At 42.6% G+C, this 23,503-nt stretch overlaps 1 protein-coding gene and 1 long non-coding RNA gene across 2 annotated transcripts; one reads left to right on the plus strand and one right to left on the minus strand.

Annotated features, from left to right (window-relative positions):
• Positions 1-554: 554 nt before the first annotated feature.
• Positions 555-21,342, minus strand: capn1 (calpain 1). Its single transcript, XM_070854678.1, has 20 exons — positions 21,088-21,342; positions 18,157-18,226; positions 16,096-16,214; positions 11,026-11,159; positions 10,102-10,270; positions 8,743-8,826; positions 7,800-7,885; positions 6,830-6,904; positions 6,279-6,439; positions 5,546-5,699; positions 4,936-5,166; positions 4,716-4,755; positions 4,559-4,624; positions 4,398-4,455; positions 4,205-4,269; positions 3,729-3,797; positions 3,439-3,517; positions 3,178-3,294; positions 2,818-2,876; positions 555-2,646 (listed from the first exon to the last, which is right to left on the minus strand). The coding sequence occupies exons 1-20, from the start codon at positions 21,340-21,342 to the stop codon at positions 2,620-2,622; spliced, it is 2,118 nt and encodes a 705-aa protein (XP_070710779.1). The 3' UTR covers positions 555-2,619.
• On the plus strand, positions 19,433-21,769 carry LOC139222809 (uncharacterized). The gene is made up of 3 exons (XR_011585940.1): positions 19,433-19,516; positions 21,107-21,391; positions 21,686-21,769. It is a non-coding gene; the product is annotated as an uncharacterized lncRNA (long non-coding RNA).
• The last annotated feature ends 1,734 nt before the right edge of the window (positions 21,770-23,503 follow it).

Raw genomic sequence — 23,503 nt, forward strand, 5'->3', positions numbered from 1 at the left:
ACCTTTTGAGAATTAAACGTTTTTCCCTCCTTTTTCACATTTTACATGAGTGTGTATGTGGTGGAATGTTCAGAGTGGGTGATGTCATCGCTAGAGTGGAGATCAGCGGAAAAATCGCCGGAAACTTTTGCCTTTAACTTGCTCTTGCGGCCGCACCATTTCAACCACAGTCACAATTTATACATCAAAATGTAGGAAAATTCCTTGCGGACGCAGTTATGTGACTCAAAACACACAAAAACATACGCAGCTCCCGCTACGAGCCTCGGAGCGACGGGAGTGCCGACCGACTGCCTCATTGACTGCCATGTTAACTGAGAGCTCAAAGTGGAGGAGGGAGGCAGAAACTAAGACTTTTCTAACCTGCTCCAGTTTTCTCATTTCACAAGTTAGAGACCTCAAACTACATGTACGTGTTCAGCAGACCCTCTTCTCTGCACTGATCAAATTTGATATGGCAGTGATTAACCTGCTGAGAGAGAGAGACATTGGCATGTACATGTCTTCAGAGCTGGACAGTCATCAAATGGTATAAATTTGGTGAAGATAAGACCTTGTACAGTGGAGTTATAGCACTTTTAATGGTCATGGTGAAGGAAAATTTGTTAGCGAAATTCGCCGCGTCGTCACGGCAACAGCTTTTGATGGAGACTCACAGTTTTCACTACAGACCAACATCAATGTCATGAGTCTTTCCTAACTAAATTTGAAGTGGATCTGATCAACTGGCTGGTCTTGAGCCATCATAGTGTAAAACATAACAACATTCCTGTCGCCACCAGGTGGCGCTGTGACTGTAAACGATTATTGACATGTAGATGTCTTCAGGGCGGGACTTTTATCAAACAAGTCAAGTTTGGTGCTGATTGGATCATGTACAGTCAAATTATTAACAACTTTAAAACCTCTCCATGTTTATTTTCAAAGTGTGTATAGAAGTTTAACAGAGACCTTACACAATAAACCACTGTACTGCATGATGAATGGGTCCAAAGGGACCCCGAATGTGTCTCTTGTAAACATTAGGTAATGTTATATAAGCGTTACGCTGCAAAGTCTGAAGACAAGAGTGCTGGCATTGTAAGAGTATCATAAACTGGCAGGGCTTAGCAGACACTTTTTGATTAAATGATTAAAATTAAATTCCTCCAACAACAAATAGAAAGAAAAACTGAGAAAAAAAACATTGGCAAAACAAACAATTTTGGTATGTGAAACACGAGCAGGTGAACTCTTCGCTTGCTGAGAAAATTATAACATTTTACATGTAGATCCTCCATACTTTTTTTTCCCAAAAGTGTCAAGATATTTTGGAATACTCTTCAAATAATACACTTGGTTTAACAGAAGCAGGCAGACAATATATCACATTTCACACTGCATGCTTACAACATATCCATCCACCTTGCATAATTGTTTACCTCCACCTAAAGTACTGACGTGTTCTTGTTCCCTTTGAAAGGCTGACACGTCCCTTTTTAAACCACTAGGACATCCAGTTCCGACCATCATATAAAACTTTGGGTTCTTTTTCATGTTTTGCACAGTCAGTACAAAGTGACATGCATAATGACAAGCAGGTATGTATTACAGCTACACAGGATTAGTTTTAAAAAAAATGTAAGTCAGCACATTCTGCAGCACGTCACAACTGTCTCTGCACTGTGAGGCCCAGCAAAGCTACATGAGTGGACCCTTGATGCTGAAGTGAAAGCAGTTTGGTTCAAGAAGTAAACAGAAAAGTACTAGGCCGCCTACAAAGTATTATTTTCCCTCTGCATATGAATGTAGCCATGCAGATGCATCCCGTACAATCTAATGCATATTCTGCACACATTTTCTAATAATGAGTAATTATTGATGGCCAAAAAAAGCATTAAAAACTACCCCTCTGATTGACTTTCCCGGATGACCCAGTTGATCCTTAAGTTTTGGCTCATCATAGATTTAATGAAGCAAACATAATCATATTGGTTGAGCTACAGTGTAATGTGGAAGACAAAAAAAAACCATTTTCAAGCATTAGCTCGCTACTTGGCAACATGAGTTTAGCAAACATGGAGCTCTGGTCAAGACATTAACAAGAAAAATTCAATTTTCATCCCATTCATGAGCTTAACTTGGCTCACATTTCTTAAAAAACATAAAGTCAGGCTGAGGAGGTAACTTATGGAGGGAAAATATATGGCTTGATTGCTTTTTTTTTTCAACCAAGCAAACAACATACAAAACAAACAAACTGTGGGACTTTTTTGTCTTTAAATTTAACCAATATGTTTATTTCTGCCCCCTAAAGAAGCCCCAAGAAATGTTTGTAGAGCCAAAAACGGTCTGCCGAGCTCACAGTCCGTGCTAGCGCAGAGTTGACTGCCACGCTACAAGAAGTAAGCTTCCTTCTGTTGGCCACACACGTGACATATAAAAGATTGGCACATGTTTCTAATAGAGGCACTGTAAAGATGTATTTACAGTCTTTTTAGCATCAGAGGGCCACAGCAGCGAGCTGCGTGGAGGAGAGGAAGTCCTGGACCTAGAAAAAGGCACTTCTGAAGCAACACATACTGGGCCTGAAGCTGCAGCAGGACGCAGTCCAGCAGTTTCTGAGGAGTTCACTCATCTCTAGGCAAACATGGTCAGGGTTATCCACTGCAGAACACAGAGAGCATGTGAATTAGGGGAATGCTAATTATGAATAAATCGGTGAGGAAATGAGAAAACACCAGCAGTTTCAGTACAAGAATTGCAGAAATCTGTATGAAAAGCAAAGACCTTGTTTGGGTACGTTTGCATTTCTGTTCACGTAAATGTCGACCTTACCTGAAAGAAGTTGAGGGATATCACTTGGTCGTTATCTGTGTCCATGGTCTTAAAGCTTTCTGCAGAGACAGAAAGTGTAACACAGTATTTCAACTTCAATTCTGCTTTAATATTCTGTGTCTTATCATGCAGGAATCTTAACACATGACAGCAACCCACAGACATGCACCACATGTAATTTATTGTCAGTTACGAATGGTACTGTTTAATCTGAGCCTCTAAAGCGGGGTGGTAGCACGTCGGCCATTTTGTCTTTTTTAACAGAACACTCTGATTGTACCAAAATCAGTGATGCGAGCAGTGATGCACATGAAGTGTTCCCTTAAAGACATTGGAGGTAATGGGAGTAATGGGACTCACTGTACATGGTCTCCAGTCTGACCAGGCAGGTGACGAAGTTGTCAAAGTCGACAGACATGTCGGCCTCGGTGTAGCGCAGGATGATCAGCTGGAACAGTTTGTTGGTCAGCTTGAAACCTGAAGGAGAGGAGACATGCAGGGAAATCAGACCACAGGAGGAAGATGTTTAACCCATAAAACTAGCACGGAACGCTCTCTAAATGTGCAAAGAAGCGTGCCTCGAAGTTTATTTTCTCATATTGAAATGAAAAGGAGCAGTACCTGCAGAGTCAAGAGCCATCCTCATCTCATAGGAGCTCATGGTGCCCGATTTGTCCAAGTCAAACTGCCTGAATATAGTCTGGGATGGTGACACAGAGATCGCAAAGAAAAAGTAACAGACAGAAAATGAAGAATGGAAAGAAACCAAGAAGCATTTGGATGGCAAACAAGAAAATGAAGAAACAGTCTACTGGCCGGGCGACAAAATAAACACCAGGCTGACGCAAGTAGTGTGAAGCAGAATCAATATCCTGATTTCACCCCTTTGACTCTTCTGTGTTCAGTCTCACCAGGTATCGTTTAATCTTTTCCCAAAGTACATGGAACTCCGTCAGGCCCAGCTTTCCACTGCCGTCCGTCTGAACCGAGACGTTAAAGAACAGCAGCTTTCATCTGATCGAGTATAACAACACCATGACTTTAAACTTTAAAGGGGAATTTCACTAATTTCACACATCAGCATTTGCACCTCACGACTATGTTAGCTACAACTAGCATACAACACCACAAACCTTGACCAAACTATCAGTTGTTGAGTTGCATTGTGGTTAATATAGCCGCAAGTGAGAAGATTGTGTGGGATAAAAAAAAAAAAGAAGATATCTGGTTCAGTTGCATCAGTTTAGTTTCTTTTAACTGTCCAGCCAGTGTTATGGGAGTGCAGTACTCCTTCAAGGAATGCAACGTGCTTGTTCACTGATAATGTTTCTGTTTTGTTAGATAACAGAAAAGCTGACTTCATATTTCAATGCCATTTCAAGGATACGTCCATGAGGTTTATCATGCTGCGGCAAGCCTCTTTCGTGAAGCCGTCTGTCTTCAGGTCTTTATCTGTTAGCATGAGGAGAAAAGAGAAAAAGAGAGCAGAATCAGAGATTTCCATTCAGAAAAACAAACCTGAGATGATTTTTAACAAAAAATGGATGCAACTTTGAAATCCATTTCACTATTTTACTAACGCTTGCTGATGATCCGGTTCAATATGGTTTGCAACTCTGTGACACTGATCTCCATGTCCTGTTGGCGCAAACAGAGAAGGTCAAATAATTTAAGTATGACTGTGTAATTTCTCTGAGCTTCTGCCCCACCCACCCACCCACCTCCTGCAATGTGTGCTTACCGGCCCTGCCAGCTGTCTGAAGAGGTTCTTGAAACCTTGGTCGATCTGGCTCTCATCTAACCGAGTCTGAAACACAAACAGTTGCGCTTTCAGTCACGCATCAGGTTTCATTAGTAGTTAGCTGTTGTAGTTATATTGTTGTGTTCCGTCCTCTCACCTCTGTTGGAAGCTCCGCTATAATGTCATCATCGAGCTCCCTGACCAGAACAAACACTTCAAGTTACTGAGTTGCTTATAGAATATAAAGGGAAAACAGAGTATGCTGGATTCTGGTTAACAAGAGTTGCATAAAAAAAATCCAGTAACATCTTCTAGTGCCCAAAGCTTCTTCTCTACCTCCTCTCTCAGATCGCTCACGCTCTGTTCTAGCCACTCACTCAGAGTTTGCAGGCTTCTCAGAGAAAACCCTGAGGACAAAGTCGGCCTCTTTGTGCGGCTCAAAGGTGGAGGGGACAATGATGTATTCTCCGGCCGGCAGCCGCAACCTCGAACTGACTTCCCTCAGGTTGATGAAGAGCTCAGAGCGGGCGCTGGAGGCGTTTGTGAGGAAAAACTCTCTCTTCAGGTGGACCCCTGACCTGCCCACAAACTGAGAGTGGAGACAGTTTGTTCTTATCTTTTCAAGATTCTTCTACTTTAACTTCTAAGCAAAATGTTTGAATCAGTTTGAATCCAACTATGTTTGCATTTCACAATATCCAGATATCATTTGACAAATATCAGGTTGGTCTGGAATCATGAGAGGAAAGTGGAAAAAAGGAAAGCGCCTACCTCCCCTGGAACCTGTAAAGCACAGAGAGAAAGAGATGAGATTAGTACCACGACGGACGTCATCAGCAACATATAAAAAGAAATAAAAGAAGAATTTGTGAATCCTGAAATGTTGTATTATAAAGAATAATAAGAATAATCCTTTCCACTGCAGGTGTAACTGAGCATAAAGTCCACTTTTCTCCACAGACAAGATGCTAGAAGCTCACCTCATAGACGGCGAATCCGATGGTCTCCATGTCTTTGCCTTCCCGCCGTTTCTTCCTGCGGTCCTTCTGCATGAGGCCAACCAGGAAGCTGCATTCTGATTGGCCAGGAGAGTCGGGGTGCTGCAGCGCTATCTTGAACTGAGGGTTCAGCCAAAAGGTTGCTGGGAGGACAAAGAGTTGGAGTTGTAGAGATTGTCAATAATGTTTTAGCAGTTCAAGCACAAGTCCACTGTTACAGGGTAGTTTTTATTAGTGTTTGAGAAAAAAAAAAGAATTCTGTTATCTTGTTGACTCCAATTCCATGATTGTCTTCAGTCATGATGGGGTATTCCCAAAATGTATAATCAAACAGGCCATTGTTGTCTTACTTATTGTTTAAATGGGAGTCACTGGTTCACATTCCTTCAGTAAATTCATCCAACCCCTCCCTGCCTCCTTCTACACCTCCCTGTTTTTTTTAGCATTTTTTTTTTCCCCAAAAAAAATCAGTGTCTCGGGAGCAGAATTTAACACCATCATGTGATCCTAAACCTGGTTTGGTCGGTGGTAGGAGAAACTCTGGGGTGGATTTAAAATGTTTAACAGAATAATTCCTTTCCAAAATGTTCAAAGAAAATGAAATAAGAGTGTGTTCTCTGTAACATATCCTGCCTCCATGTCTCCCCTTTCATTTATACCTCCACCCATCCGTCTGTGACCTTGCAGTCTTCCCATCTTTCCTTCCTTTCAACACTCCATACCTGGGAAGTTCCTGCAGCCTCCAGCCGTGCTGCCCTTCCTCCACTCTCCCTGATAGAGCGAGGAGCTCCACTTCTTCAGCTGGCTGTTCTGCAGGGCGTCAGCCGTCAGGTTGCAGAGCTCCAGACGGGAAAACTCACGCAGGAAGTCACTGAACGACATCCTGAGAGATGGAAATAGATCCACTGTCAGGATAACGTGGAGACGTGCTGATTCTAAGTTAATTTTTCCAACACTGAGCCCAAGAGTTGAACCTTGTTTTGGTACAGATGAAAACTGAGTCTGAGTGGATATCTGTGTCAAATTTAAAGAAATTCCTTTAAGCAGTTCTTGAGATATGGCTTTCATGAGAATGAGATGGCGCGAGGGCATGAAATGTGAATCTAAATCATAAACGCAGGAAAGTCTTTATGGGTCAAGTTGCATTCCTGGCCTGGTCAGCGATGTCACATCAGGTGACTTCATATCAGCAGCCAGAAAGTAAAAATATCTGCTTTCACACAAGTCATGATGAGAGTCCACGAGAGAGAGAGAGAGGCGCAAAAAGACTCACCAGAATTCACCGTCCTCACTGCGATTTTGTAGCCGACTTCTGATGGAGCGATCCACGCTGTCCCACTCTCTGGAGCTGAAGGTTTCACAAACAAGAGAGACGGTTGTAACCGCTGGACAAGACAAGCGTTGAGGTCAAGGACACAAGAGCTGAAGAAAGTTTTGCAAATGTGAATTTTGTCTGGTTTGTCTTTGTTAACTGTTGTGTAACTTAAAAGCACAATGTCAATCCTCATGGTGGCACTAGAGCAACAGTCAGGTGATCACCAAAGTCAATAGGGGTCATCATCCGGGGACCATGAATGTCCCTTCAAAATTCAATGGCAATCCATTCAATATTCATTTGGCTATCCATCCCCCAAAGTCAGCTGGGATTGGCTCCAGCTGGTTTTGAGTTAAAGGTTTCTTGAAAACCTGGAGATCACTTCTAGACATGGAAACCACAGAATGCAGAAGTGAGAAGGGAACTTTTGGTTGGAATTTTTCCTTGTTTAGACTCACATACGATGGTTCCCATTTAGTGAAAACCCCAATGTTACGTCACACAGATTTACAGAAATCAGTGGGGAAAATGTCTGAAATGTTTAGTCACATAGCTAAAGCGATATAACACATTTCAACCCATTTCTCTTCTCTGGCTGAGTCTTGTGCCCAATGCTGAGGACGGCTGAGAAGATCAGCTAATCCCCTTCCCCCAACGGTTTCACTTTCTCTGTCCTTTCTGGGGCTCCTTGGGATCACGGTGGGTGGGTGGTGATGGCTTTGGGAACCAATTTCACAGGCTATACATCTAAAACCACTGATATGTGTGCAAGTTTCAATATGAAAATATTAGGTTAAAATGACTATTTTGGTCAAAACCTCCAGAAATAGCATCTAAATGATACACAGTATCAATTGTCTTTTTTCCCATCATGGATTGTCATTTCCCGCCACAACAGTTGTGTACAAAGTTAAAAGCGAGATCTTACTTGTCGCTCCAGGCTCCAGTCCATTCCACTTCTCCCCAGGGGTTCCTGATGCGAACCAGCTTGGTCAGATTTCCCCTGTACACCACCTAAGGGCGCAGGAACACCACTCGACATTTACACTTTGTCACGGTTTCACAAAGGCCCTGCACACCGTCACATGTCCCTACCCTACGTCACTGTGAAATTAATTGTTACAGTAAACCACATGAGTGGCACACTTCGAATCCAACGATCATCTGTCATAAAAACAGGAAAATACAGATTACGACAGTGTTGTGATCAGCTGGTCTTCATTACTCATGTGACAGTAAAGTTAGGGATGATCTCTGTTGCTCTAAAATGAAATATTTGAACTTTAGTTTGGATCCAACTGCTGCTAAAACTTAAGTAAACTGAGTCTGGCCATTATTTTTGTTTAGCATCAGTCATATTTTACTGTGCTGTGCTCTAAGTTACTGAAATACAACTCCATTATTGACATGGGCACATACTGGAGCATCAAGAACTGCTTTATCTTGTTCCTACTTTTGGAGCAGCTAATTCACCCACTACACGGAGCTGCAGACGGCCCAAACACATTACATAAATGGCAAACACTGCAGCTTACGTAACGTGTGACACAGGTCGACTCAAAGTCGGTGACATTCTAAGGACCAAAATGGGCAAACTGAATTGTTTTCATACATAGCTTTAGTTTTTTCAGAATATCTTGTACATTTTACACCTCTGTTGGCACCATATTTGCCAAAAGGATCCTTAAAGTGTGTTAATGTGTGTTTGAACAAAGGTAAGGGTTAGGAATCATTTAAGTTCAAGTAAATAGCCATGAAAAGGGATGACCTGAGAATTCACAACTGGTTCTATTCCCTTTTTGACATTTAAATTTCTGCACCAGCTGGATGTGTTCTGGCCATTGTAAGACATTGGCTTCATTTCCGCTCACCTCGTCCACACCGGTCACAGAGTAGGCGTGTCCCTTCACCAGCTTCTTGAACGTGACGGACTCCATGTCTCGCGTATTGGTGATCTGAGGATGACAGAGTGAAGCGCGCTGAGGACACAATGACGTATCTGCATACTGTAGCTTCACATGTGACAGGGTTAGTGACATCGACAGGCAGCGGTCACAGTCGCAGACAGAACGCGGTTCGTCAAATCCATTAGCCAGATGACTGTCACCAGCTCTTTTAGCTAATTCAAACACACTTGTGGCGGCAGTCATGTCACATTGTGTATGTGTGTAGCCCGTGCAGTTAACGTAATGACATTCAAAGACTGCTGAGCCATCTACGAAATGCTCTAAACCACTGTTGCACAACTGAATTTGAACTTTATTTGCATACTACATTTATACCATATTTTTTCTTTAATTTCCACAAAGTTTAGGCCGTTTGCACTTGGCCACATCTAAAACAATGAACTGGAAACTAGAAACCATCAATGTAATTTAATTCATTTAAACTGAATCCCTTCATCTGTTGCTTCTTTTATATGCTCCATATCAGATGAGAGAGATTGGCAGCTATTGCTACCCAAACTGAGCCGCACAGGGAGACATGCTGATAACAGAAAATGTCCTTGAACAAGACACAGTTCAGTCCCCTCTGTCTGCAAACATCCACGTCGCTGAAGTGTCCTTGAGAATTACACTGAACTCCTGCCATCTCCAACCCCTTCCCAGCCACAAGTTTCCCAATCTTCACTGCCCTCTCCTGGAGTTACATTTCCCACATTTTTCTACCATTACAGCCAGCACCCTTTTTTTTTTACAGTCTCTGAAGATTCTGGTTTTCCCACCACCCCACCTCCGTGTGAAAATCCTGCAAACTTTAGGACGTCCAGGGTCAGTGTTTATGGCTCCAGAGCTGCTGATCTACAGCTTATCCTGCCCTTTGACCTCCGCTTGGAGGGGTCAAACAAAAGTCAGTGTCAGCCAGTGGGCCACATTTTACTGCTTAAAAATTGTATGAATATTTTAGGTGTGAGATTTTGAAGTGAGAGAAGAATAGTTAATTACCATGAGGAGCACTGACACTTAAAAAAAAGGGTGACTTAAGCTTCACAGGGTGAAAAATAATAAACCAGCTGGACTAAATAATAACTGAGATGATGACTTGTTTTCATTATTTTTACATTAAACAATTCTAATGTCTTTTCACGCCATGAAAAACATGATCTTATCCTACTTTAACGCTGCTGCTTTCAAAAGTTAAAGGAACAGTTCATCAAGGTGTAAGTGTAGTAAAAGTAGCAATATATGTTAAACGTGTGTTAAACGATGCATGACTGTAGCAGTACTGACGTCTATGGAGCAGCCCAGCAGTGATCCTCTTTCAACGGCCCTGCTGATGATGTTGTAGAGGTCAGGGGGGGCTTTCCTCAGCTCGTACATCTCCGTCACGCCGCCTGTAAAGTCCTCAAAGCCCTCTGACGTGCTGCCGCCTGACAGGGCCTCATAACAACCGTTCAACCTGGGACACAACGGGAGATAAACGAGGATGTAAAACTGTTCATATGATAAATAGAGAATCTTCAGGTGTGTGCGCAGGCCTTAAATGGAGGCCTGACACAGATTAATAAGCTCACTGCATAGGTTGCTATTCATGTTAATGTTTACATATAAACTAAACAGCCAGAAGGGCTGACTGCTGTTAGGGGAAAAATTTCAAAGTAAAGGTACGGCATGTGTTCTGTCAGATGAACACTACCATATATGGACATGTACCTTCAGACACATAGTGGAAGTAAATCTCACTTTCACATCCCACCCTTCCTGTTCCTTCTCTATTCTTCTCCAACTGGGAAGCCCACTCGACTTGGCACACTTGCACCTCTGTAAAGAATGCAGTGCTTCACTTTTACAGCTAAGTAAATTCCCAACCACAGCTGTCCACTGGAGCAGCTGGAGTCTCAAGTTGCTCAACAGCTCTGTGAGGGTTTCAAGTGTTTCAGTTCTGCTCCGTGCACAGATTTTCTATATCCAGAAACCCTCCGGTCAGAGGCAGCTTTGTGCAAAAACCTGCCACCAGCTTCAGTCCTCGGTAAGCCTTTACTTGTGATCACATGACTGAGAGTTGAGACTGGGTCTGGAACTTGAGCGGATCTATTTTTATGTCACGTTTATATGCTGGTGGATATATAAATATAAGCCACTAACTGAAATGAGCAAGAAAGAGGTGATTAAAAATAGGACACGTGTGAGCACAAATCAGTCTGTCTGTCTTACTTAGCGTAGGCCTTCTCCAGCAGCGCGCTCCAGAACTCAGTTCCTTCGGCCGAGTGGACAAACAGCAGCTTCCCGTCCTTAACCGGCAGCCGGTCGTCAATCACCACCTCCACCCACTCGCCAAACTGCCAGAACTGCATGACAGACCGAAGAAAACACCAAATATTCAACTCAACTTGTGGTTTAAGACACAAACTAAACTCAGGCTTCTGTTACAATACATGCTGTAGATTTCAGTTATAGATAAAGGTGGAAGACGTATTTAGATCTTTTAATTAAGTAAAAGTACCAATACAGCGATGTAAACAAAGCTTTGCAAAAAAGCTGATGTGCTGGTTTAATCTTGAACAGTAGATTTTATAAGTGTATCATATATGGTTTCTGTAAAATATTAATCTAATAAGTTACTAATAACTATAGCAGCAAAATAAAACAGACTCAAGTAAAGTAAAAGTACTTAATAATCACTTGACTGGAATCATTTGCCTGCATATATCCATTATCCCTCCTCATTTGTTTTTATTTCAGTGTTTTATTCTCTTATCTTCTTGTCTTCTAACATGTCTGCTACTTCATAGTTTGATTGACCTTTGACCTTCAAGGGGGTTATGATAAATCTGACCTCACAATTGTACTTGAGTACTTAGTTACGTCCCACCACTGAACGACTATCTGCAGCTTATCACGTTTTACCACACAAAGACACAAACACAGGACACTGAGGAGCATTTCTGTGTTTCAACCCTAAAATAAATACAGAGACTGATTAATGGTCAACATTCAACTCTTGCCTCTCTCCAAAGTAGCTGTGATATGCCCCTCCCTTGTTTACCTGCTATTGGTGGAGGTAATCACTTCTCAGTTCCAGAGAACTAGGGTTAGGGAGAACCTACATCCCCTATGTACAGTCATGCTGCATAGCAAATGAGAGAACCTAAGACAAGTTCTAAATTGTTTCAAGTTTCAGTTTCATGAAAGTAGGCTTTGCGGGAGAACTGAGGTGAATGAGGGCAGGGTGAGTTACTCCAAAATCTTTTCTGTGGAGGTTAAAAGATAGAAGCACTGTGCAATGTTTTACCACATTAGGTTTTCCCACAGCTAGGCGTGCACCTTTTGGCCAGCAGGGAGCAGAAGAGACCAAAGCAACACATGCAAAGATGTCAGAGCAGAAATGGTTCAAAAAGGGTCAGGACGGGCTGAAGTGTCTGTTGTCGACTCCTGCTGTTACCAACCCAAAAAATATTTGCCGTCAGAGTTTTAAAGACTCAAGTTAGCATTGTAACATACCAGGAAGTTGCTCACTCAAGCTTTAACCACATAACAATTGAGCTAATGCTTGTTTTTCAGCTGAGAGAGGGAGGAGAAATATCACAAGTCAACTTAAGCATTTAATGGTTTTTGAACAGTGAGGTATAGCTGCATACGAGTTAGGCTCACACTCATCTTCCAGGGTGTAAATTACGCTGTGGAAACGTGGCATGACGTGAAGCTTGTGAGTCCAGCCGTTCAGCTTTTAACACAGCTTTTCTGTCAGCAGACATGTTGAGAGAGTTCATGCAAATGCAGCAAACACAAACAGCAAACCAGTTGTGTTTCCTTTGGAAACCCTGAGGCAGCAATGTAATTAATTAACCTCATGGAGACGCAAAGCTCACGGTGCCGTAATACAGTCTGGTGAGGGTGATATTTCTTTGTCAGATTAGTTTGATTTGTACAACAGAGAACGAGGTTAGCGATGTTGCGGGAACGTCATTTGGCAAACAGGAGGCCACAGCTGGAGCGTGTGTGCATGTACGTGTGAATTCACAGACGGCGCTTCATGTCAGCATGTGCGTTTGCTGCAACTTGTGTACAGCAGGAAATTAGATGGATGGATAATTTGTGTACGGCAGGAAATTAGATGGCCTCTGCATGCCCATGGCTGAATGACCAAACACACACAACACCTTTTACTCTGTTGTTTATCTGACAGCAGCGTGGGAGCAACACCAAGCCTCGCTGAGGGAAATTGTTCTTACCACATCTGTTTCATGACTTTTGGCTGCCCAGCCATGAAGCTTGAGCAATCCTCCATACAATTGAACAAACTGCTGAGAGTTTCTGAGTGAAAAATGAGCTATAGCAGGAATATAATAAAGGATTCTGCCCCAGTTAACGGTTTCATATGTTGCTGACTGAGATGGCTGAGATTGCCTAGTTTATAATTTATTCTTTCTCCTTTTGTTTGCCTGCTTCTCTGGCTCGCACACGCTCCCTCCCTTTTCTTTCCCTACTTCAATTAAGATTCCCACTGCCGGCTCTCATAATTACATTTTGGGGTGACTCATCCAGGTCTGGGTAATCTATCCAGAGGCTTAAAGGATCCAAAGTGATACAAAGAGGAATCCCTGGAAGACTCAACAGCACACAAAAGCAGAGCGCACAGTGGAAACATGCTCAGGCAGAAGAGACAAATGAGAAACTGCAAGTAATGGAAACACGCAATCATAAAAACATTCCTTGGCTGCAATACAAGCACCACGAAGTGAGGCTAAAACAAAAACCCATACAGGAAAAAGAGCATGATGAAACTGGGGCACCTCTTCAGCTTATGCATACGCATTAAACACGTGCATGCATTTACATGCCTTTAGAGCAAATGAAAGTATGACTTCCACTCACTCTAGCAGAGCAAGTGTGCATATATACACACACATATACACATATGTATATACATATATATATACATACATATATATAAGTATAAATATATTGGATAAATATAATATGATCACAGCATCTCTGGAAGTAATCAGTGAAAAGCAGGCCAAATATTCTTCTTCCCCTTGGCTGACTTAGTCACCAGCCCCAGCAGTCATGTGAAAATGGGTGCTCCGTGTTGATCTGTGTGTGTGTGTGTGTGTGTGTGTTTGTGTGTGTGTTAGTACAGTTATTAGAATACATTTTGGTTTTACACCATTGCTGTGAGGACATTTTGCCTGGTCCTCACAACCTCAAAGGGCCATTTGAATGTTAAGACCCAGGTTTTAAGGTTAATGTTAGAATTGTGTTTTGTGGGTGTGTTTTGTTACTGACAAAACTAAAAAGCATCAAAATATTTGGTAGGTGATGGTTAAGATTACAGTAAGGGGAAGTTCCACAACGATAGGGACACACTATGAGTGGGTGTGTGTGCGTGTGTGTGTGTGTGTGTGTGTGTGTGTAGTGGTATTCACTGATCACTCGATATCAGATGAGTCAGAATGGCAGTCCCGTCTTTTTCAAGCACGCTCTCAGAATTACAGACACAGATGCTCGACTCTTGCTCCGTAGTCCTGATGGATTTCCTTACTGTGCTACAACCGAACCTGCATCTGTGTGTGTGTGTGTGTGTGTATGTACTGTATGTGTGTGTACAGTATGTGCAATTGTTGGCGGCGGCCAGTTTGATTTGTCATTCTGCCCGTTTCTGGTGCAACAGCTTCCATGACTGAGCAGTCAGGCCAGCACGAGTGATTCAGGGTCGTCGGTCTTTGTGTGTGTGTGCATGTTCCACACTGTAGGTCTTTGATGTGTGAGAGCTTTCCCTCTGCTCCCTCTTTCACTTCCCTGTTCCTCTCTCTCCTCCCTTTAATGTCTCTCTCTCTTCCATGTCAACACTTGGCAGGCTGACAGTCTGGATGGCACAGCGCTCACTGCATCAAAGAGGGCAGCCGACTCAACTCAAAGCGCTCTTTGAGACAGCAGCATGAAATAGTGAAGAGTAATTGATAACGCTACGTTTTTCTGATTTTATTTCTTACTTATAAAGGTAATATAAAATAGTAAAATATCAATTTCCAGCAGTTTTAGCAGATTTCAACCTAACACAGGTGGAGATTTTGCCTGAGCAAAATGCATTCCTCACGCAGACCGACACTGAAAATTGCATTCATTTTGGTTGTAAAATATCCCACATTCAAATTGAGCTTCTCATAATTACAAACCACTGCTGCGAGATTTCCCTATTTCATATTGAACTGAATGCATGTGTTGTTCACCTGCACACTGGCTGCAGCATTAAAGAGTTTACGATCAGGCCACCGCCTTTGTCCCTGCTCCACTGCACAGCCGTTCTAAAATTTGCCTGTGCTTTGTGCGTGTGAATATTTAGCATGTGTACAAAGCAAAGTTCAGTGGATAAGGGCCAGCAGGCTGTTAGAGGCTCACACTAAAGAGAATTAAAAGAACACATATGTTGTATTTAAAGCACTAAGCAGCAGTGCTGGTCCATCAGGTAGGATGGACGTGGCTCACAGATTATATCTCCCTTGGCTTAAATCCTGTACGTCTGATAAATAAATGGGCATTAGCCACTTAGGAGAGAGTGCTTAAGTGAGTTTGACGGTGACTCAGATCCTCCCTGGTAAAGTTTATTGACAGACAGACTGGGCGTGGATCGGAGAGGTCATTAGTTATCTTGGATCACTCAGTGCAGGTTGACAAGTGACAAGAGGAGATTATGACAGGAAAATTACTGTTTTAAATCCTCATTCTTCCAGGGGAATTCTGGGGAAGTTAACCTTCCTCTTTGACTCACTGCTTCAACATATTAAGTACCACTGAGCAAGAAACTTCACATTAGGTCTAATGACTATTTTGGAGCTGCTTAATGTCTATAATCAGTAACCTGCTGGGTGTTTCATGCCTAAAAACAAATGAGGATATGAATAAGGGGAAAGAACGTTCATTTCTGATAGTATTAGAAATCTTCCTGCGGCTCAGTTTCAAAACAGAAATGACATCATACATCTACCCACTGCAAGAGATCAACAAAGTCTTACACAGAAGTGCCATTTCTGGTTAAGAGAAAACTCACTTGGCAGCTGAACACGACGTGTTTGCTTGTAATGGACAAGTGCGAAGTTAAAGACACATGGAAATGCAACAAAATAAGCTTCCACTTTGAAGTGTAACTCTGCACAACCTGCGGTACTCCTAACAGGAAATGACACAACAAGAAGAGTCGGGACGGAAACACCAGATGAAGTGAGGTGACTCTACCCTTGGTTTTCACATGCATGTGAGCGTAGGAGGTGGAGCTGTTGTCACCTGGAAGTGAAAGATGCCTGCATATCCCTGCCCGAAGTCCTGTCCATGAGGAACCACTCTGTGGAGAAGGTTGTCATTTAAGGTCAGCGAGGCAATAGCTGCCAGCAGCCAGCAGTCCCCTGTGGACACACACACAGACACAGCCTGTCAGTGGTATCATATGAAGCAGGTTGTTTCTGTAAAACAGATGTTGGACGCTGATGTTAGATACTCATCACTCTACATCTGTTCCCATATTAGTAGAGAGCCATTTTTCTCTCCTTCATCTATGCATTACGATGATATTCCATAAGGGTCTGATTCGTTCATGCCACATGTATAAACTTTGAATACACTTGGAGGCTCAGTGGGAAGACACTCTCAAAACCGGAATACAACCATTAACAGCTTAAAGGCACTAGTCAGGAACTGTTTGAACAAGCTTTGCCTTCTGGGAAAATGGGAGCGGCACTGGTTCCTCTGGTGTTAGGAGAGGGCGTGAAACAACCACCACTGCACAATAAGTCCCTGATATTGGTAGTAAACACACTGTGAGTTTGTACCACAATAGTTTCTGTTATGATTAACTGTATTGCAAATGTTTGTCGGCTGGAGGACAGAAACGCCTGGCTGTGGTGTGCCGTGAGCAGAATCATCAAAAACAAAAACAGTGGTCTTTGCTGTGTTATCTCACCTGATGAGGCATTGTTCCAAAAGTGAAGCAATGGTTCTTGGGAGTAGTTTAACATTTGGATTGGGCTCTTATCTTACCTGTATCTCGGTAACTTTTGTTATGTTAATTCCAAAGGGCACAACACTTCTTTCTCTTTCATTATTACAGGTGTTACATCTTATTATGCTGGTTAATGATACACCCTACCAAAGCGATTCTATATTCCTATCTATCATATAATCTAATAACAGCCCCTGATGGCAGCTGGCGGGCCACAGCACAGCACGTGAAGACTACTCAGTCACTGGCTGTACAACAAAGTGAAGCATTATGTTTTCTGGCTTTTTTCGGGGGTTACTGTTTTGCAATTCAGCTGCTCCTCTGAGAGTCAGGGGGATCTAGGTAAAGCGCTTCGATTCGAGACGAGGGAGGACGCTTCCTGCACTGCCAGAGCTGCTCAAACAGAGGGAGGTCGGCCTTGTTTACAGATGTGAGGCGGAGGAACAAAGCATGAATTATAAATGCAGCTCTGTGTCAAGCAGGAAACATCTCCAGCAATAAAAACTGTTACTCGCACTGCTGAACTGATTGTTGAAACCCTTCCTCTGTTTCTCTCTCCTTCAGGCTGCCCGTCTCCATCTGTTGTTCACATCCTGATTCATTTTGCTCTGCTGACTTTGAGCGCTCATTGACTGAAGAGCTCAGTCACATTTACAGCTAAAGACTGATACGTGGAAAGGAGGATTTTCAACATATATGCAATGGGAGTTGGTTAATGGTAGGAAAGATCTTGTAATCTTGGCTAAAATTATGATGCTATTAAATATTTAAAGGGAAAATTCCATCAATTTTACACATAAAGGTCACTTCAGGAGCACTACACAGTCTGTAAAAACAGCTGTATGATCTTTCTAAACATTTCAAATTAAAAAATAATTATTCCTTTAAGTAGTTGTATCAGGTTTTGGTCTTGTTTCACAGCAGACATTCTGACTTATCATAGCAAGAAAAGCACAAATGTGACTAAAAACATTAATGATGGCTGCATTCCCTAGAAGTATCCACAGTACCATGGCCGTAAAACTGCTGACAGCTAAATGGAATTCAGCCTTCACTGATATTATTACTTACACCAGAGCTTTTTCATTTGTAACTCATACAAAATCCAAGCCTAAGTAAACGATTGAGAATCTTACTCAAGGGCATTTTATCCGGGGTGATGAAGTGGGAGGACGTCTCCCAGGTTACACTTGGGATTGCAACCTGGCAAGCTTCCAGCCAATCATCTAATTCTTTTGGCTTCTGCCGGCGTTTCTCACTCTGATTTTCTACCAGACTAAATCTAAGCTATTTCGCTCCTCTCCTCTCCTCTAATCGCTGAATCATGCAGCAGTGACTGTTGGACTCACCCAGGGCACCCTGACAGATGTCTGTGCGAGTGGCCCCATCCACGATGAACTCAGGGCGCCTGCAGATCTCCTGTTGACAGCACACACACACACACACACACACACACACACACATACACAACAAACAAATGAGTGCTCTGCCTGCTTTAGAGTCTACAAAGAATTTGCATTTAAACATTTTTTGTGTTACATTTCCTCACTCTGACTGTGTTGAGCAGAGCAAAGGGCCTAGTGCATACAAGTGACATAACACATGGTTCATACAGGTTTCAACAAGTCTGAATGCTTTGGAAAACCTGTAAATCTGTAAATTGCAGTCGGTCACTCGCCAATCGACTTAAAAAGAGAATCAAGCATTTGCAAAAAATCAACATCAGCTTCATCTGCGTCCAGCATAGCGATTGGCGCGTTTCGTTCAAAGACATGAAGCATGGGTGAAGCTGGGTGAAACTTGTAGTTCAAAAAGTGAAAACACAACATTTTTGGTTGTAGAAGCACACACACACACACACAGTGTTGTCACAGTTGCACCAAGTTGTTTTCTAGTAAACATCAAACTTCGGACACGCTAAACTTGTTGGTAAAGAAAAATCTCCTAAAGCCAAAGTGCATCATTTTCAATATTCACTGGTTTCCAAAATGTGAGCATTTGATGGTTTTCTGTCATACTGTGATAGTCAGTTGAATACATTTCTGCAAATGTGAAGCCGCTTGTTTAAAAATGCATAGCTAAAATGAATGATTTGAAGAATATCTGAGGACCAGTAGGGATCACGTAATAAACATTTCAGGAAAACAATGCTGCATCCATTTTGTGTTTCTTGTTCACGTTTCATTTCCCAGTATGCCCTGCCTCATGAACCACCTCTCAGCATGTTGAGCGTGAGAAACCCAACATGAATCTATAAAAAGAAATATTCCATTTATCCTCGTGCCCCACAAACACACGGGCAGGCACGTGGTTGAATTCACTGAAACACTAACCATCACACACACAGGCTTAAATTCTCCTTCTCCAGGCTCACACAGAGCGCTGATTTTTTTGGAGAAACGTGAACACCATGAACCCTCTGATGCTGCGTAAATATTACAGATCCTGAGATGCGGGAAAGACTCATGTATTATAAAACATCAGACTTTTCGGAGAGGCGATACCACGGGAAGCATCGGTGCCCAAAGACACACATAGGCCATGCACGAGTTAACGCACATGCACACACGGCGGCCTACACACACTCAAATAAAAGCTGCAAGAGCAGCTGAGAGGCAGCAGTCACGCTGATGATCACGACCCCGAGAGCTTTTAAGATCACGACTCGTCTCGCTGCTCTGGGAGGACTGACAACAGCGACCTGTCACGGTATGTGCAAATCGAACAGTAATGAGAGTGTGCTGTCTTGAGGGCTGCCGTGATAAAACCTAATGAAGACAGTCCCACTTCGCTCTCTGGTGTCATATTCGCATACGGGGAGGGTATTTATAATGTAGCGAGCAGCGATGAGAGACTGGGAGAGGAAGAGACAGGCGAGCAGGAAAGGACTGGATGTGAGGGGGAGATACATGGAGGATAAGCAGCAGGAAGAAGGGAAAGATGTTTTACACTCTCTGCGTCTCGGAGACACTTGCAGACACCTAATGGGTGTTAAAATATCTACCAATCACTCCTGACACAAAGTTTAGTTGCCAAGCAACAGATAAAATTTAAGTCTGTGAGGGAAAAGGTGCTTGGGAGGTAGAATACATTATACCAGGTATTAACGGTTCACCACAGGATGGATATCAAGTTAACTGCTCAGTCCTGAAGTCATCAGTCGGTGTCTGATGGATTTAACAGGCTCATCAAACACGTAGAAAGTTAGTGTCTTTCAGTGAATCTTTCAAGTTAAAGGACCATACCTGCTTTTTTGCACGTTCTTGTCCTTTTCCTTAAAATCCCATTTACTGTACACTTCATTATTACTTTACTTCATGTAAGTATATATGGTTTTCAGTTCTACACAAAATGTATCTCAATGCAAATGTTATGTTATCCGTGCATAGTAGTGGGGTTGAAACTGTGGATTGTTTTCAGCTATTGTCCGCATTGGATGCTGACATTGTGTGGCAGTTGGATGGTGGAAAAGCAGACCAAGAACAAAAAGGAAGCAAAGCCACTGTGAAATAAATCATATGCATTTCTTTTAGGGATGTTAATAATTAACTGTTCACCTACTATAAGGATAAGGACCAATTAATATCATCAGTTTAACAGTTACAAAAACATTACTGCTGCTTGCTAGTGGTTGTACAAAGTAGACAAATAACGTAGAGCAGCAAAAGTACAGGGTTTTGAGCTCGTAAAATTACATCTAAAATTCCATTAACACAAGCAAAATGATACAGGCAAATAGGCCGAAATAGAAAATGGCAGCAAACAAATTCATACGAAGGCTGAATCCCACACTTATTCAAACATTGTGGGACGATTCAGGATAGTGGAGGTGGATCTGTTCACAGAAAATGGACAGTGTGGGGGAGGCCTTCTCTTACAGACTGTGGCCCAGAGGTCTCTACTACGCCTTCCCCCTGGTTCCTCTGATTTTCAGCAGTTACTCTGATGGCTGCATCGTGTGTGGTTTCCCATAATGATACAGCAATGATTCAGCACTGCTAAGCTGAAAGAGGCACTGGTCCCACATCGTGTCCTCTAACTTACGTGCAAATTTAACTGTGTTAAAATGTTAATCAACACTGTGCTCTTACTGCTTTATATTGCTTGTAAAAGTACTCTATAAAATAGTGACTTGCATTAAAAGTTTGATCTCTCAACTGTCAGATGTAGGAGCTTTCCAACGGCACTTGAACAGTAAGATGTAACTTTGACAAAAACATTTGATGACTAAATGATTGTTTTGATGGAAGTTTTTCAAGTGTCTGCAAGTTCTTTCTCACCGTGGGCCTCTTCCAGCAGACTCCATGGGTTTTGGAAGATCTCGGGCCGAGCTCGTTGAATCCCAGAGACGATGCAGTGCAGGGGAACAAGCTGTCCTCAAACGGCCTCCTACTCTGGCTGCACTGGGCTCTCAGAGACTCATAGTCCTGACCCAGAAACTTGACAGCGTTGTGGTTCTGTCCCAGACCTTCATCGCGATCCCACTGGCTCCTCAGGCTGGCGGCCACGCCTGTTGCGTACATGGGCTCGCACATCCTGAGCTTGTGGAGTTCAGACTGTAGGGTCTCTGCGGGGTGTTTGTATGTGTGGAACTACAACAAGATGTAAAGATGTGTTGACAATTAATGAGGCAACTGTGACTTATCACGGCTACAGTTTTAATGTAAAGCACTGAAGCGGTGTTGATCTAAACCTGATGCAAGGTGGTGGTAGCTGCAAGGCTCAATCATAAATCATAATGAAACATCCGTAGCCATTAAGGAGCTATTAAACATTGATGAGATCAGACTGCTGCTTGGCTTGTGGTACTTGTGGTTCTGCAGTAGTCAGATAATTTGAATGCAACGACTATCACAAGTAGGGGCTCAAAATGCAGAGGCTTTTAAAGGCAGATGAGGTGATTTCCTCCTCACAGAAAAGACAGATCTTGTTCCAGTGAGCGCCAATCACTGTTTGTTACTGTTTTTTTGTCCTGATGCCAACAGGAGTGCAGGATGTCGATGCTCCCTCGTCCAACCCTGAAAGAAAATGGTTCAAAATGAGAGAGAGAAGAGCAGAGAAAGTATGCAGAGCAGTGCGTCCGTACATAGTTCTACACCTGTGTGTGCAACACAGACAAAAGCAGCTGCCGTATACACCCTATATACACGCATTCAGGGTTTAAAAGACTAACGAGCCCTCCCTAGTTCTTTTCAGTCAGCCATGCACATACTTGCTCACTATGCATAGCAAAGGGATTAGTCACAATGGGCATATCAGTGTTACTTTTGGCGTGCTGAATGTGTGCACAGTGTCAGTCAGAAACGTTTTAATGTCAATGTTTAATCAGACAGGTATATTAACAAAGGAGGGAATGGTGGCTCTGTGTGCATGTGTATATTTACTGTGCACAGGGCTGACATAGAGTGCAGTTCTGTGTGAATCTTGATGCACAATGAAGGCAGCACTCGACTGAAAACAAGCAAAAACTCTCTCCAACTCTTTAATTAAGCAGAGCCAGGAGGGAGGAAGTGTAAAGTGTCATTAGTGCCACCGACGCTCTTGACAGAACTGGAGCTTTGTGAGAAGTTCATCTCAGCTCGCCTGTCTTTGTAGCTCTTTAATCCTTTCCAACACCGAGAAACAGATGCACACAAAAGACAGGTTTATTTTTAACAACTCTCCTTTCTTTTTGATCTTTTACAGTTCCATCTCTGTTTTACAGCCTCTACCCCCCCCACTGTCCAAACTGAGCACTCTTCCTGTTTCACATCTCAGCCGTCGGCCACAACGGCAGCTGAAAAATTCGTCTCTCATTGGCTGGGAGAGCCTTGCTGTAGTTTCCACAGCTCAATGCGAGCCACACCCATCAAAAACGGCCCAGTTCACCCACTGACAAAATGTTCCTGCCCACAGAGCCAGAGAACACAACATGTAGCTGCAACAACAGGTTTCCAAGTTTGCTGCAGAATTTTACAGACTTTGAGTATGATTCAGTGCTTTTAACACTGTTTTCCTTACAATTTCTATAACTAGAAAGAACAGCTCAGTCCATATAGCTGTTACTACAGCTACAGCTATGACTCCTTCTGCCCACCACTACATTCAATCTAAAACCATTTCTACTATTCGGCTATTTTCACTTGTGTTGTTACTGAAACCCTGGCAACAGACACATGTGCTACCACTGACTTTATGAAACTTAATACCTTTATGTTTCATCAAAAAAGTATTGCTTTGCCAGTGATAGCAAAACTAAGGTTATGTCATATTGTACAAAAGCCCACATATTAGTCCACATAAGCTTATAAAACACCAAATATACAGCAAGCAGCACTTGTCAGAAAAGACCACAACTCTTTTAAATGAAACGCAACATTGCAGACAGTTACACGAATACATTTTTGCCACAAGAACTTTTGTCCAACAAGAGGAGATCACCAAAGGTCAGTGACAGTTAAGCCTTTAAATCATCATACAAAGAGCAATAGAACATAAAATGGACTCAGTTTCACCTACATCGCATGAAAACAACTCCAGTAAGACAGTAAAACTTATGGGGTTAGATGTAGACACCTATGACTTTTGGTTAAATTTCTACCACATACCAACAAACCACAGTTTCAGTTTGAAAATAACTGAATCTGTGTAGTACTAAGAGTATGACTTCTGCAATTTCTACACTACTTCTACAGTTGCTAATAAATCCATGGTCAT

The sequence above is a fragment of the Pempheris klunzingeri genome, chromosome 23 (assembly GCF_042242105.1).
Source record: "Pempheris klunzingeri isolate RE-2024b chromosome 23, fPemKlu1.hap1, whole genome shotgun sequence".
Lineage (NCBI taxonomy): Eukaryota > Metazoa > Chordata > Actinopteri > Acropomatiformes > Pempheridae > Pempheris > Pempheris klunzingeri.